This window comes from Misgurnus anguillicaudatus, chromosome 19 (assembly GCF_027580225.2).
Source record: "Misgurnus anguillicaudatus chromosome 19, ASM2758022v2, whole genome shotgun sequence".
In the NCBI taxonomy this organism is placed as follows: domain Eukaryota; kingdom Metazoa; phylum Chordata; class Actinopteri; order Cypriniformes; family Cobitidae; genus Misgurnus; species Misgurnus anguillicaudatus.
Genome location: NC_073355.2, coordinates 20,636,037 through 20,652,240, shown reverse-complemented (window position 1 = coordinate 20,652,240; position 16,204 = coordinate 20,636,037). Strand labels below are relative to the sequence as shown.

General features: G+C 39.3%; 1 protein-coding gene across 8 annotated transcripts in view; it reads right to left on the bottom strand.

The window, feature by feature from the left end:
- Nucleotides 1-1,952: 1,952 nt before the first annotated feature.
- arhgap23a (Rho GTPase activating protein 23a) overlaps nucleotides 1,953-16,204 on the bottom strand; it is a 75,161-nt gene continuing 60,909 nt past the window's right edge. For 3 of the 8 annotated variants that reach the window (XM_073857106.1, XM_073857105.1, XM_073857100.1), the window contains exons 8-23: nucleotides 13,134-13,289; nucleotides 12,565-12,679; nucleotides 12,423-12,462; nucleotides 12,197-12,334; nucleotides 11,762-12,070; nucleotides 10,411-10,472; nucleotides 10,092-10,308; nucleotides 9,789-9,941; nucleotides 9,564-9,642; nucleotides 9,346-9,419; nucleotides 8,611-8,700; nucleotides 6,959-7,084; nucleotides 6,826-6,867; nucleotides 6,459-6,552; nucleotides 5,204-5,235; nucleotides 1,953-4,652 (exon numbers count right to left, since the gene is read on the bottom strand). In XM_073857106.1, coding sequence (XP_073713207.1) covers nucleotides 3,222-4,652; nucleotides 5,204-5,235; nucleotides 6,459-6,552; nucleotides 6,826-6,867; nucleotides 6,959-7,084; nucleotides 8,611-8,700; nucleotides 9,346-9,419; nucleotides 9,564-9,642; nucleotides 9,789-9,941; nucleotides 10,092-10,308; nucleotides 10,411-10,472; nucleotides 11,762-12,070; nucleotides 12,197-12,334; nucleotides 12,423-12,462; nucleotides 12,565-12,679; nucleotides 13,134-13,289 — 3,158 coding nt within the window. In that variant the 3' untranslated portion in view covers nucleotides 1,953-3,221. Of the gene's footprint in view, nucleotides 4,653-5,203; nucleotides 5,236-6,091; nucleotides 6,117-6,458; nucleotides 6,553-6,825; nucleotides 6,868-6,958; nucleotides 7,085-8,610; nucleotides 8,701-9,345; nucleotides 9,420-9,563; nucleotides 9,643-9,788; nucleotides 9,942-10,091; nucleotides 10,309-10,410; nucleotides 10,473-11,761; nucleotides 12,071-12,196; nucleotides 12,335-12,422; nucleotides 12,463-12,564; nucleotides 12,680-13,133; nucleotides 13,290-16,204 lie in introns of all 8 variants that reach the window. The other 5 variants (XM_073857107.1, XM_073857101.1, XM_073857102.1 and 2 more) reach the window with 5 other exon arrangements.

The following is a 16,204-nucleotide window of genomic DNA, read 5'->3' as shown; positions in this document are numbered from 1 at the left end:
ACAAGAGACATAGCCTATATCACACACATTTATCATACTTTATAACACGGGGCTGTCGGATGCTTTATTCTGATTGGTTTGGAAATGTTCCACGGGTGTTGATTATTTTTCTGTAACGCACGCCTTACCTGTCAAATGTCTTAAAATAACCACGAGAGCACTGTCTGTGGTAACTGTTGTCCAAGCTAATTAATTCCATTATTTTCGAATACTTCAATGCCCCGTCGTCAGTTATTCCTTACATACTATACCATACTAATGCAGCTACTTCAATCGTAGTTAACAATGTTTTTATTAATCTTCTTCTGAATTACTACGTAGGTCAAGTAATTTTAATATGACAGATAATACAGTAAATATCCTATAAATGAACTATTTGATGGGCTACAATCCAAAGTCAGAAACTATTCAATATTCAAGAGAGAAAATTTTCTTTTGGATAATTGTGTGACTAGAAAATATATATTTGTTTTTTTAAACATGCAAAGGTCTATCAAATATCAATATTTTACTGACAGGTGTGCTCATCATTGAGACAGGTGCGTTTACCTCCATGACATAGGCTAGCTCTATGTACATATAGGCTATAGGTTCACCTTTGTATTTCCCGGTCTTAATGATACTGCAAACACACAAACAAAGGAAAGTCAGACTCCGATTGTCACTAAATGATCTGACTTTGCGCCATCACTGAAATTAAAGGAACAGTATGTAGGATTGTGGCCAAAACTGGTATTGCAATCAAAAAACTTGTGGCTAAAACTGGTACTGCAATCACTCAACTGGTGGCCAATACACGAAATGACAACCTAAACATCAGTTGAGGGCTGCAACTCTACATTTTAAATGACAATATCCTGGCCAGACTACTGTTATCAGCGATATAAGTATTTGAAATGAAAATTATTTCTTAATGTCTAGTGACATATCAGGGTCATTTTATGATTAATTGATATACATTTCTTACATACTGTTCCTTTAAGTTAAAATGTAAGTTGATGAACCTGACCAACTCTACTGTCACACACCACATATAGCTACGTACACATAAACACTACAGTTGCCTACATCTCTAGTGACGGTTCTTCCATCATCCCTCTTCCACACTTGCTTTTCTTTCTTATTTAGAAATGTAGAAATAATTGAAAAGTATTATCAGATTGTATATTTAGCTTGACATTGAGGTTTGGATATACATTGCTTTACTATATAGTGCTTAATTTAATGTCACAATCTGAGTTTGGTTGCATGTGTAGCCTAATAATAAATAATGTTTTTAAAGTTACATTTAGGCTACTTATAAAAAATCTTTTATTGCAAGCTTTATTTTCTAACATTAATGCAAACACTTTTTCATAAGCAGAGACTTATCTCCTGTCTCTCTTTTATCACAATAATCTTGCTCTGTGTTGAAAATGACCATGCATCTTAAACTTAGGCAAGACCAACCACAAAATCAGATTAATCGTATATGCTTAGCAGCAAGAATAACTCTCTTTGCATGATAAAGTGCAAGTAATCAAGATGATTTTATCTTATTATTATAATTCACCTTTCACATCGCAAGTCTTCTAGAAGGTATCACCCAATACCAGTTTTGATCTCTTTAGACTAGCTTCCAGTTATATTTATAATCCAGTTTAAGATTCCTACCAGGGATTGCTGGATGTACCTCCAGGCTTGTGACAAATGAGATGTGCATTTGAGGTTCCATCTCCTAAACTTTGGCACTTCCTTTCCATTTAGGATTTGTGGAGACCTGCTTTTGTTTATTCATCTTTTTTTCCTGTATTTTTTGCAGAGCACTTTGTGTAATCTGTCTTAGTGCTCAATAAAATACATTTGACTTGATCTGTTTTTTTTACAAATAGAGATATGCATCAATCTTCTTCTGTGTTGGCTAACATTGCAGCTTAAACTTTGACAAGAGAAACCACAAAACTAGACAGAAATATGCTCAGCAATAAGAATTTATTATAGCTTGTGACAGACTTTCTTTGCAGGTTAGAGCTCTTTTCTTTGCATTGAGGTGTATAGATTTCTGCATAGTATTTTGTAAGTCACAGAGAAAGGCCATTAACTGGGAAAAAACAGTCTAGTGGAGTTAAAACGGGGACACCCCAATATTTCAAAGTAAAAGTCATATTAAATTCATACAAAATATATGTATAATATATACTGTGTATAAAACAAATCAAACAAACAAAAATATTAAGGAAACATTTCAAGTAACATCTTGAAAAAATGACCATGCACCTAAGTGCACTTTTGTAAACCATATAAAAACTAAATAATAAAAAAAAGAAATGATAATATTATATACTGTGTGTATTTACAAGGTTAACTTAAGCAAGGCTTTGTACAAATGTTACAAAACAGTTTGACACACACAGACACACACTCAACCTCATACTTATATTACACAGGAAATTTCAGACACACATACACGTGATTTCGCCAATGAACTGTTACCCAATGTAAATGAATATGTGGGAAGGTGAACATCCCACACTGCCTCTTATGGGTTTTATTGTGGCGTACAAGTTACTGGTAGAATTATGTTTTTAAAACGATACTGTAACTATCAACACTGTTCCTGTTTGCTAACACTGTTTAACCAATACTGTACCGGCACATTTAGATAATTAATTTATTTCTGGTTTGTTTGGGAAAGCACTCTGTGGCATGTGAGTCGCAAGTGTCTTGGCAGTAAAAATGATGTCACATGACTGGCTAAGCAAAGAAAGAAAAACATGAAAAGAGAAAAACTTTGGCAACATCGCAAAGCCCATTTGCCATGCAGTTAAAGGTCAGAGTATATAAATAAAATTCAGACTTTAAGGGTCTGAGTTACTCTCACACAGCGATCTAATCCGGCATTCACAATGAGAGCGATCTGTAGTGACAAAGCGAGTCATTCATTTTCAATGAGAGATGGGCTGTGTCCGAAACAGCTCCCTATACCCTTAAATAGTGCACTGTTTGAGGGAACAGCCATTTTTATGCAAATGAGCAATGATGTAATGCATCAGCCATCAATGGGAGTGCAGACAGTGGAACACATGTCAACCTTTGCGCCTACTACCAACCATCGATTTAATCGCTGTCAGTGTGAACGCATCTAAAAGCAGCTAGCACGTACTTTAGAAGACACTGCTACAAATAAAAACAAATCCAGCTCTCTTGGTTCACTAGCCTGTACACACAGTTGTTCTCCATTGCTATAAGAAGTCACGAAAGCGAGAGGTAGGCATTGCCCGTCGTGCAGTTAGGGCATCAGTCTCTGAACTCTCAGGGTGTGACCCTCTTTCAGTAGGAAAGGATGATGCTAGAGGAAGGTTTTTGTTGCTGGTAGTGCGAGCGGCAGCGATGGCAAGTGTCTTGTCAGAACAATCGGTAGGGGAGACCACAACTGTGTGCCTCCTCCACGCGCGTCTCTTTCTACGAGTCTCCGGCGAGAGTTGTTTCCTCAGCCCGACGCTGCGCAGGTCGTCAGCTGAGCCTAGGAGTCGAGCCCGTACCTGATCCGCAAGAGACGCCTGCTCAGGGGACGAAAAGCAGCTTTTACTTCCAGGCCCAGATGAAGACACCGTAGTACACTCGTTTCTCACGCCAACACCTTTGGAGGATTTGGATCTTGGCGATGGAGACCGGAAGGAATCAGGAAGGTGGCTTGGTGTTTGGTTCGCACTGGATCGTTGCTCCCCTTCCGCGGTTGGGGAGCTGGAAAGTTCGAAAAGGTCCAAGGATTGAGCTTTTGCTTTGTCTACCTTTATCCGACGGCGTGCGAGAGTGTCGCACTGTATGAGCCGATGGGAGTTAAAGGAATGGCGGCTGTGGGGGCGTTGGGAAGCGGATGATGAGTGAGAGGAGCTGGAGGCCGTGGAGGCACGTACCGCTCCATCGGTCGATTTATTTTCAGGGTTAGGAGTTATGTGGCTAGGAGGAGGAGGAGGAGCGGGGGTGGAGTCGTAGGCAGCTGAGGGAGTTGGGGATTTACAGTGCGAATAGAGAAAACTGCGTGGGGCGGTCGGTTCGGGTGATGCTTGTGAGTTTTGGGGGGAACGGGCTGGTTTCTCTGGCCGCTCCTGGGTGAGGGAACGTGAAGCGAATCCACTTTCGTTATCGGTTTCACTGATCAGTTCACTGTTTTCATCATCTGCATCTTCGCCGCGCCCCTCTGATGCTAAGCTCCGCCCTAATGTGGATAGAGTGGAGTATCCGGACACAATAGAACGTGCGTCGTCGCCTCTCCAGTTGCGACCTTTCACCTCTGATCGTTGCTCCTCCTCTTCACTTAGTAGCACTACAGGAGGGGCTTCCTCTGTTAAGGAAATACTGGGAATTACTTCCTCCTCTTTCTCTTGTTCTGCTGCCTGTCTCTCCTCCTCCTCCTCTTCCTCATCCTCCTCTTCTTCATCTTCCTCTCCCTCTGCTCGAGGGGCAGAGAAGGATGCAACTTGCCCCATCTCCTGCAAATCGTCAGTTTCGGAGACACAGGATTTAATACGCTCGTGCTCAGATTCGTCATCCGTGCTGCTGCCCACGAGACGGCCGTTACGCCGTTTTCTGCGTTTGCGGGTCACAGCCGACATGATCGATAACGTCAGGATATCCTTGGCAGTAAAGTCACGTTTTGATCCCCACGACCCCTGAGAAAAATGTAAGGAGGAGTCGATAAGGCAATAAAGAAAAATGACAAACAAAACACTAAGACACTGAAGGGGGTTGCACACCGAACGCGCAGCTCAGCGCCGCGTCGCGTCTAGGACAACTCAGAGGTTTCGTACACCGGAAGTGCACATTAAATAGTGCGATCTTAGTCAGATAGCGTCTACTTCAAAATGCTAAATATACGTTAGCAGCCAATGTTAATCGCTAACGATTTGGGACAAATATGATGTTATTTAATGTTAAACTATGTGAGTGGCGCGACAGGAATTTGAGCAACTTCCTGAGTCAAAGCTGGGCGCCGCGAACAGGCGCCACCTGTCTGCGCCAGTGTGAGTATACTAATAGAAAACAATGTGTTCGATTTTTTTAGAAAGGTGTGGCTCTGCGCGGCGCGTCCGGTGTGCGACCCCCTTTAGTCATAAAAGTTTCAATTCACAGAATTGCTTTAACAGAGATTTCTAGCATTCATAGTTGTAATTTCTTCAGCATGCGCATCAAAGTAAAAACAACAAATTTGGTCAATACTGACCTTAGATCTTGCAGAATCACTGTTGGTTGAGTCTGGCCGGTTAAGAACAGAGAGAGAAAGGGAGAGAGATTGTGAAAGTTAGTGAAAGGGGTTAATACATCGGTACCATGTTATATGCTGTACTAATGAGAGGCACAGAGGAGGATAACACAACCGTGACATCACTTCCTGTGACTGTCACTTACTGCATTAATATGCAGGCTTCAACCTCTGTGTCAATCATTAAGCATTACCCCCAATTACAGTACAGTGACTGTGAGACAGTGTTCACACAAGATCCACCATCTCCAATGTGAACAGGGTCTTAAACATGAAGCAAAGGGAATCATGGGTGCTTCTCATTTCGTTAACTGTGCATCCTCGCTTTCTTAAAAAATGGAGGAATCAAAGCAAGACGTCTTTATAAAATGTATTACTGTTGCTCGGTTGGCAGAGCACTGCATTAGTAGAGCAAAATTTGTGGGTTTGATCCCAGCGAATACAAATACTGATTAAAAAAATGCATTGTAAAGCATCTGCAGATTGCACTCAAGCATAACTTCAAAGCGTTGTTGTTGCGTCCTGTATCATGCATGCATTAAGAGACTACCGCATAGGAAACGAGGAAGCAACAATTTGAGTATTGAGAAGCACCCTGAACAAGCAGCAGTTATGACACAGCGCACACTGATGACATCACGGCACATACTGATGACATCAACCCATGGCATCAAAAGAAGCCATGGGAGGAGCAAGGGCAAAAACTGTGATTGTCAGAGGAGGAGAAAGCAGACACAATTTGCCACCGCACACCTCCTTCATTTAACACTCACTTATACAGTATATAAGCATTTAAACACACAGAGACACACACACACAGAGAGTCATGGCAGGGTGAACCCATCCTACCGCAGTGGCTGTTCCACAGGCTCAGCTAAGAAATGAGCAGAAATGTACAGAGAAAGACAGCAGAAAGTGAATATAACAAAAAAAGAGAAAAAAAACTCAAGAGAAGTGTATTCAACGTGCAGGAAACTTGAAAAGTGTTTGATATGAGCTTGCAATAGACTACTACTCTACAGTCCACTCCCAACACACCTGTCAGTCCAGACATGCAGATGAAAGTATTAACCAAGTGTTAGTCATCTGTGATGGAATATGGCTGGTTGCCATTAACAATTAGTCAACTAATGGATATTACCAGTAGCGCTGACTGGCTGTTGTGCACATTGAAATGATTGGACAGTGCCGGTAGTGACCGGTAGAGCTCTGTTACCTGACGCCTCTCCTAGTATGCCTGTTCGGCCGATGTTAGAGAGGAGGTGATCTATGTTGGGTGCAGGCTGAACATCCTCTGTGTCCACTGGTGTCTGAGGGGCAACATTTAATATTTAGATATTTAACACTGTTTCATTTTTTATATATATATTATGTTTAAATGCTTTGGAAATTAAATGTGACCGTGCTGTGCTGTAAGTAAGTTAAGTTTAACATTAAGTTTAACTCTTTATAGATTTGAATTATTATTATTAATAATAATAATAATTTAAAAAATGGTTTCCATGGGGTCTTTAATGACCTACTAATAAATGACATTAATGAAGCCTTATGTCATTTTCTTATTAAACACAAATAAAACAAACCTTTTCATCCGTTTCATGTTCTTCACAGAAAAACCAAAGGTACTGCACAAAGAGAAAGAAAACGTCTTTAGTGTCATAATTTAAAGAGGATTAGCTGTATAAACTATGGTATGTTTTGTGAGTGTGTTCTCACATGCTGAATGAGTGTCTCTACTATCTTGTATCGATCAGGCATGTGGGTGACCATGTCTGTCATGTTGTCCTCTGATGTCCGAACGAGGGTGGGGCCAAAAACTAGAGCCAAGTTACGTGGTTCCATCTGTAAGACATGGTATAAAATTTTACGAATTAAAGACTATCATACAGTCAAGACATCCAATAATGTAACTAGGGATGCACGATATATCGGCCGATAACTGCTTATTTTTAATATTATCGGTTATCGGTCTGATAGCAAAATTAGGCCGATAAATGATGGATTATTTTGGTTTGTTGAACCACTTCACTTGCTCATTGCTGGCCATATGAAGTTTTGATTGGTGCTTTCTGTGACATAGCACAAAGATGACACATGTTGCGGGCTTAAGAAGAGTATGCTAGTCTAGCGCAAAGACAAGATGTCCGCAGTCTGGGAGTTTATCATTGTGAAAATAATATGAATATTTATCAGCCTATAGAAATCGGTTATCGGCCCCCAAATATAAAGAGTTATCGGTTATCGGTATCGGCCAAAGTTTCCATATCGGTGCATCCCTAAATGTAACCACATATTTAGGATTGAAGGGCATCAAGAGGCTTTTCCACCTAAATCCCTATGATGTTTATGGCTATGTGTGCATTCTCAAAATGAGTTGCGATAAACATAAACAATAACAGAATACAAGTACGCTCTTTGGTTTAAAATGGGTGCTTGACCAAAAACGATCAAAGCAAAAAATATTCAGTTCAGTTCAAATGTATTTATATAGTGCATTTTTACATGGAATAGAAACAATAAAAATGACAAAAAAAAACGAAAGCACAGCAATTTTAGAATAAAAAAAAAAAAATGAGTACAGTACATGCACTGGAATAAAAGATTTATTAACTCAACCTAATAATGTAAGCTAGCCAAATCTATTAAAAATCTCAAGACAACCAGGCAACACCCCCCCATGCCAAATCAGCAAATAAACTTTATTTCCTAAAAGAATAATGTCATGATTAAAGGCGGGGTGCATGATTTTTGGAAAACACTTTGAAAAAGGGAGCCGGGCCAACTACCAAAACACACTTGTAGCCAATCAGCAGTAAGGGTCTACTAATCGACATCGTTGCCTGGGTTGCATATGTGTGGGTCTGTCAAAAGAAGGTCCAGATTCTATTGGGGTAGGGGCGTGTTTGTTTAGGCGATTTCAGATGTCAACATTGGCTTTCAGAGATCATGCACCCCGCCTTTAATACTAATGTGAAGTAGTGAAATCTCTAAGAATTAAAGTCAACACACCAAAGCTGAAATAATAAAAACATTTTTTTAATAACGGACTTAAATCTGCTGTTTTGAGCACCTAGGCTCAGAAGTCACATTTTGAGAGTCCATTTTAAAAATCTTTCATATTTATGGAGCTTGTTTGCTGGCTTAATGTTCAAAATTAATAACATTGAAATCTAAGTGAATTACAATTTTAAACTGGACGCCACCATGAAAAGTCCCAAATTCATTTCATAACCTGGCAATTGTTTGCATACTGTACCACTACCCTCTGGTGGAGAAGTACTGTATTGCTTTGCCAAAGCTTTGTTGTTCAACAGGACTTAAAATAATGCATAAAAAATAAATCACATAGGAAATCATGTATTATTTACCTTGTTCTTGTCAGAGTTGTCTGCCACAGTCTTCAGATGTCCAACTAAAAACTTTAGAGTGTGAAAATAATAATCTGGTAGATCACGTATCTGTGAAAAGAGTGAGCGAGCAAAAAAGATATGAAGGAAGCGAAAGAAAATGCAATGTGATACAAGTATGTGAAAATAATAGAAAAACTTATTTAGGAAAATAATTTAACCCGTTAACTGGCACTGTCCTGTGAGCAGGACACCCGAGTTTACTTCAATATTTTGTATGTAAATTTTTATCTATTACGACAAATTATATATTGTTGGAAAGGTCTAAGAATGTAGTTTTCATATTTTAAAACCTTTTAGCAGTAATAAAAATGGAGTGACTGTAATTTATTAATTTGTGCCAAGAGTATGCAGCAAACATCACAGGAAACCAACACAAACCTCATTTAATGCCTCATATATTGCATTATTTTTATTTATTACAATAAATTTAAACTGCTATAACATTTTTTCTTATTTAATATTTTTACCTCCAGTCACTTCAGGAAAAAACTTTAATGTGTCGTCTTTAGAACAAGACCAAAATTAGTCTTCTAGACCAAAAATGCCAGTGTTATATTAATTTAAAGGGGTACATCACCTTTTCACCCCCCACTCAAAAAGGGCTTTGCCAGGTAAAGGGTAATATAAATATAATAAAAATAGGAAATATCAATACCACTAATCATTCACTTTTTACAATGAAAACAGTCATACCAGTTTCTTCATGGTTCTGAGTCTATCGCTGGGGTTCTCCTTTCGATTGGCCTCAATAAAGTCATTGTATTTGTCTTTTACAATAAAAAGAAATAGAAGAAGAATGAGAAACTGTAACTGCACGACATACTACTTCACACCATTCAGAAGAAACACAATATTATTTTATCTGTACTGTAAATCACAATTAGCATGCTCATATCTTTAAAAAATCTCACCATCTGTGAATAGAGGTTCAGGAAGTTTTCGGAAGAAGGATTTCAGTAAGCTGCTGACCACATTCAGGTCCTGCCATTTCTGCACATGAGTAAAAGGTGAAAGCAGTTGAACAGGTTTTGAGGAAGCATCTCTTACACATGGGAAGTGAATATAACCAGCATGTTGACTCAATCTTAAAGAGCCAGTGAAACGTAACAATGAGTGTGTGTCAATAAACATCTTACCTCATCAGCAATGTTGATTTCGACCCCTTTGTTGAGCTGTTCCTGTAGACTGGACACTACCGCATTGTTTCCTGGTACTCTGTAGATTCCCGTATATTCCAGCCCCATGTCCTCCACCAAACCACAGCAGATCTCCACAATCTGAGGAATAAACTGCACACATGCACGCACACACATTCGTTTTTCAGTCATGGTTTTAATACTATGCTTATTATATACAGTACTTATACAGGTGATTATATATATATAGGTGATTTCAGATATTCATTTTATGTGAATAATTAGTAAATATTAAAGACACACCTTGTTGTTGGTAGCGGGCTGGCAGTTTTCTAGACGCACTCCAAAAGCTTTAGGACCGGGCTTTTTGGCCTTCTTCATTATGTTTATGCCCCATGGAGATTTAGGCGGGCTGCTCTCTTCTTTAGCCTCATGCTTTGGTGAGCGCGGAGGCGCATTGCTGTGGAGAAATGTCATTCGAGGCACTCTGGGTGAGGAGTCTGGTTTATTACCCGTTGGACTGCAGGAGGCAACCAACAGGAAGGTAATTATTGTAAACAACAGTGGATGTTGGTAACAACCCATGGCACCAGTGCAAAGTTACACTGCCATGCAAACTCACCTCTGCTTTCTGTAGTCATTCAGTTTCTTGTTGATGAGAGCCTGGCGGGAGAAACCCATTTCCTACAGGGAATAAAGAGGAATTAAACTTAATATTGAAAAATATAAAAGGCATATGGGCTAATGATAACTGTTCCTACATCCCCTATTGGTCAAACAAACAGTCCCATCCCAAACTCATGACATTGGTTGAGCCAATGCTGCTATATGAGGAAGATTAAACAAACAATGATACACAATGTTTACACCTCTCTCAATGCATTGATAATTGACTCTGTACATTAATTTGAAATAGAAGTAATAATATTGTAACATTAAAAAGCTTAAAACCTGTAATTTTATTCCTTTAAATAAAGCAGTAGTCAGAGGAAGCAAAAAGCTCTTCAATGGTTCCTTTACTTGCAGTAAAGGACACGTAAAATAAAATCATTATCACACATCTGGACTCATTCAAAACAACATGATTGTCTTTTAAAGGGACTCTCAAGTTTTTTGAAAATATGCTCATTTACCAGCTCCCCTAGAGTAAAACATTTGATTTTTACTATTTTGGAATCCATCCAGCCGATCTCCGGGTCCAGCGGCACCACTTCCAGCATAGCTCAGCACAATCCACCGAATCTGACTAGACCACCAGCATCGCGCCAAAAAACAACCAAAGAGTTTCGACATTTTTCCCATCTAAAACTTGACTCTTCTGTAGGTACATTGTGTACGAAGACTGACGGAAAATTAAAGTTGCGGTTTTCTAGGCCGACATGGCTAGGAACTATACTCTCATTCTGGCGTAATAATCAAGGACTTTGCTGCCGTAACCTAACTGCAGGAGGCGCAATGATATTTCGCACTGCCTGAAAATAGTCCCCTGCCATTGAAAGTTACTAAGGGGACTATTTTCGGGTAGTGCGTAATATCATTGCCTCCTGTAGCCATGTTACAGCAGCAAAGTCCTTGATTATTACGCCAGAATGAGAGTACAGTTCCTAGCCATATCTGCCTAGAAAATCGCAACTTTTAATTTTACGTCAGTCTTAGTGCACGATGTAACTACAGAAGAGTCAAGTTTTGGATAGAAAAAAATATCGAAACTCTTCGGTTATTTTTTAGCGCAATGCTAATGGTCTAATCAGATGCTAATGGTCTAATCAGATTCAATGGATTGTGCTAAGCTATGCTAAAGTGGTACCGCTAGACCCTGAGATCAGCTGAATGGATTCCAAAATGGTGAAAATCAAATGTTAAGCTTTAGGGAGCTGGAAAATGAGCATATTTAAAAATAAAAATGGAGTGTCCCTTTAAAGCAAGTATGAAAGTCATCCAATAATGCAATGACTATTTCATGTCTCTTTCACCTCATTGTCCGTCTTGCCATTTTCTCTAATGACTTTGATCCACTCCAGCATGTCTTCTCTGTCCTCGGCCTGCAGCAGATATTCACAGAAGTCCTGCGTGGTCAGGCGCAGGGCATTCTTGCGTTTCGTTTCGCAGTACGCTATGTCTACGAGGCAACCCCTGATGCTGATGGGCTGCTCTTCCTCGGCCCCGCCGCCCAATGCCGCCCCTTTAAGCACCGCCTCTCGCTTGTCTTTGTAGAGGAACAGTGAGTGCGTTCGAAGCACAGAGAAGACCCTTCTCCAAGGCCAGATGGCACTACCCACCTTCTGCAAGAACAAAGCAGGCAAAATTTTGCACAACTAACAAATTAACCACTTAAATGAGGGTTTCACCCACGCGTTGGGCAACCCTCAACCCCAACCCTAACATCTGTGTCCGTCTCTTTCTCTTACCTTGCCCTTTTCCGTGTGGATCTGTTTGAAGTGAAGCCATCCTTCTCGTTTCACGTCACTGTAGCTGATACTGCCCAGCTCAGAGGTAGAGTGACGTTTCGAGCGAACCTCTTCAGCGACATCAAGACCCTCCAGAGACTAAACAATGACATGCAAAAATCACTTGTTGTAAGTAGCAAAATAGAAACATTGCACGTCATGGTGCGATTCAGAAAATGAAACTCACCCCATCATTAAAAAAGCTCTTAACTCTCTTTGAAATCCTCCTGTTAAAAGACCATAAAAACTTACGAGTCAAAATATTTCCAAATAACAGGATAATACTGTTAGTTAAAAGTTTTAAACCCTATTATCGACCAAACACTTACGAGAAGCCCCGGCCCTCCTCTCTATATGCGTTAAGCCCCTCATCACATGACTTGGAGCGTTCAGTGGTGATGGCCAACAGGTAAGAGGAACGACGATTAGACTTGGCATCCTCTGCTTATGTAGAGAGACAAAGAGAGTCTATTAATTACATACAATAAATGACAAGAGATCATCATAACGGAGAAGAGAGAAATATTATGTAGGACAGTTAGTGTTGAGTAGGATACAGGAATAGGAATTCTGAGATCAGGTGAGGAAAGTGAGTAAGAGAGATTTGGAGTGGTGGTCCATAGGCAATTCAACGGCATTCCCGATCGATCATGTAGTACGACATGCACACATACGTTTCTACTTTCTACTAGAGTGAATTTCATACATTGGTGCTGTATGAGTATGCATGCAATGGGTGGGGGTTTGATGTCGTCGACATGCATCGTCTGAATGTTCGGCTCTCCAAAAAGTAAAACAATTCTATGGGTTGTTACAGTTCCAGGCAAAAATAGGACTGAGGACATTTCTGATGCAAGCGTCGTAACAAAACAGTGCTCTCGTTTTCTGCGTCACTCACTGCAGTTGAGGGAGAAAAGACGGTGGGGAAAGGTGAAGGTTTGGGAGGCGGGGCATGTGGCCACAGCAGGGGCGGAGTTAAGGCCGCCACTGGACACGACGGAGGAGGCAGGGACGTGACGCGCCCGCAGATCTGCAGTTGGACTGGTCGGCTCATCTGTGGGAGGAGTGGAAGGGAAGAAGAGGAAAAAGGGAAGGAAAGAAAGAAAGAAAGAATAGAAGGAGAGAAGAAATGGAATACAGACAAAGTTATATTGGTAAAAGAAGATTTTAACAAAAGGAACAAAAAAATGAAAGGGAAGGAAATAAAGAACGTAAAGGTTAGAAAAGCAAAGTATATGTTGCACAGATAATTTTAATGATTAAGATATCACTGAGATCTGTCTTCCTCTCTGGGTTTCACATACTGTACGTGCAAAAAGAATAAAAAACTACATTCCCAAATTAATACAATCATATCTTTCAGCAAGCTACCAAACGTTACTGTTCAGTCACTGCAAACTAAAACTATGTATGCAAATGATAAATGAAAATATTAAAATAGATAAAACATAAAGATAAAGAAAGAATAATCAAAAAACTTTCTCATCTGTACCTGACTTGCAGCGCTCCATGAAATCTCAATCAAATATGTGCTCAATGTGGAAATGAAATGTACAAGCCCTCTTTGTATTAAGACATGGTTTCAGTTCTCTCAAAGTGTCGTGTGTGTGTTGGGTCAGTGGTCTATTGTCATTATAAAACACATAAACGCACGCAGTGCGCCTGTTTTACTTTATAAGTAAAATCATCCATTCAATACAGCACTACTACATCTTAACCTAAACCGAACCCTTACACAAACCTGGTGACACATTCGATTTCAAGTAAAACAATATTTAGCTTATTCATGAGCCTTTTAAAGGACCACTTAAATCACAAGTCTCTTTATGTTACATTTTGTCTGTGAGGATATTTTTAGACATTTCAGTATAGTCAATCCTGTACACGGGCACACACAAAAACTTTTTTTTTAGTTTTTTTATAAACTAAGATTGACACTGTCCCTTAAAAATTTATATTTATTCTTTTTTCCAGTTTACCTGAATCCACTACAAGTCACCAGTGGACTGATTTCTGGAAAATGTTGAAATATTGTGTAAACAACCCGACCAGTTTAAACACAGCAGTATTGGCCAATGACATGATTTTGAGGCGGGACTATCAGTTACCCTGATTAATAACTGATAAAAAAGTAATTGCTTCTGGTGATGACACTTCATCTCTAACAAAGTTCTGTTTTTAAAGCCCTCATTTAAAATTGCTTTCACTTCCTCTTTGTCCACAACCGTTAAAGGTCTGGTTATATGTCAGGTCCTTCTCTGGAGAGGTAACATTATAAAAAACTGGCAGTATGTTAAAGCCAATGAATGACTAAAGATTTTGCAAACCACCTGAAACAATACCATTCCATACCACGAGATGGCAGCAGCACACAACTACAAAGAAAATGTAAACAAGAGTTTTCAAAGAGCCCCAAAAGTCATATTTCTCATTTTTTATCTGTGTGTCACAAGGCCCTTCATCTAGGATGGATTTTCTTTCAGACATGCTTTAATCTCTCATCATTTAAAAGTGTTTTTATATAAAATTTTAAAACATTTATATTCTATATCTTCCAAATTTTACATTTAAAAATACGACTGACTGACTGTACATTAATCATTTTATTAGACAACTATCACTGTTAGACTTAACTGTAATTTCTACAGTTAGTTACCACAAAATGCCCAGTAAAATACCATCATTTTCTTTTCCAGTTCATTATTGTAATATGCATTGCATTATGGGTATTAACATTTAATTTACAGTGATTTACTGTATGTTTTAAATTTGCGGTAGACTGCTGTAAAACAACAGCAGTAGTGCTACTGTAGTTGAATAAAATAGTGTTATAAAAGCTATAAAATGGAACTGCGGTAAAGGCATCATACTGTAAAAAACATGTACAGTTATGGTAACATGTTGCCAGTGAGTTACCGTATATGTACAATAAAAAGTCTAACAGTGTACCAATAGGGTGAATTGTCTTAAAGTGGGACACTGCCTAATGTCAGACACCTAGGGGCGGTTTCCGGGACAGGGCCTAGGCTAGTCCTAGACTAAAACATTTTTAAGAGCTGTCCAAACTGAAAACAACTTAAAATACATCAGTGCCCTTTGTTTTGCCTCAAAATGCACACAGGTAATGTTTCTAGTTAGGCATGTTTGTTCAAACTAGTTATATTTCCTAATTAAACTAAGGCCTAGTCCTGGATTAAGTTAATCCCTGTCCAGGAAACCACCCCTAACGTTTTTACAAACAATGCTTACAAAAAACAATACTGATGTGCATTTTGAGACAAAACAATGGTACTGATATATGTTAAAATATGTCAGTGCAAGGTGTTTTGAAATTAAGACTCAATCATGCATTTTAGTCTGGGAATAGGATAAGCCCTGTCCGGGAAACCGCCCCCCCCCCTAAGGTCTTGTATTTGTAGGTCTCCCAAAAATACATAAATGCCAATGAAACTACAGGCCAATTTTGACCTCATGTGGCACTGCTAGATTTGACAGGCGGATGATGTCAAAGCACCACGAGAGCAAGACAACATTAGATGTCGTATGATTTCTCGAATCGTTCCTGCGGTACTTTGACTTCATCCGCCTGTCGGTTCCTGCAGCGCTGCAAGAAGTCGAACAAGCCTTATGACATCACAAAAAAATCACATTACCTCTCAAATGTCATGCATGTGAAGCAATTATCAAATACTGTAGGAAGCACATTTCACAGAGTTTTTCCTAAAAAATTGTTTTGAGAAAAATGTGAGTGCTAAGAGACATGAAAGTAGCACAACGTATGCCGGGGACAGTAGTCAGCTGTTTTTGTGGTCATAAATCAAAAATTATATCTGATTTGTGCAATTAACCATTAGGATTCAAGTATTCCAGATAGTTAAATCTTACATTTAACTAAATGGAGTTTTCTTTATTTACTATTTCTCTCTCTCTCTCTCTTAACTATCTTAACAGAGTTCTAACTCTTAGTCC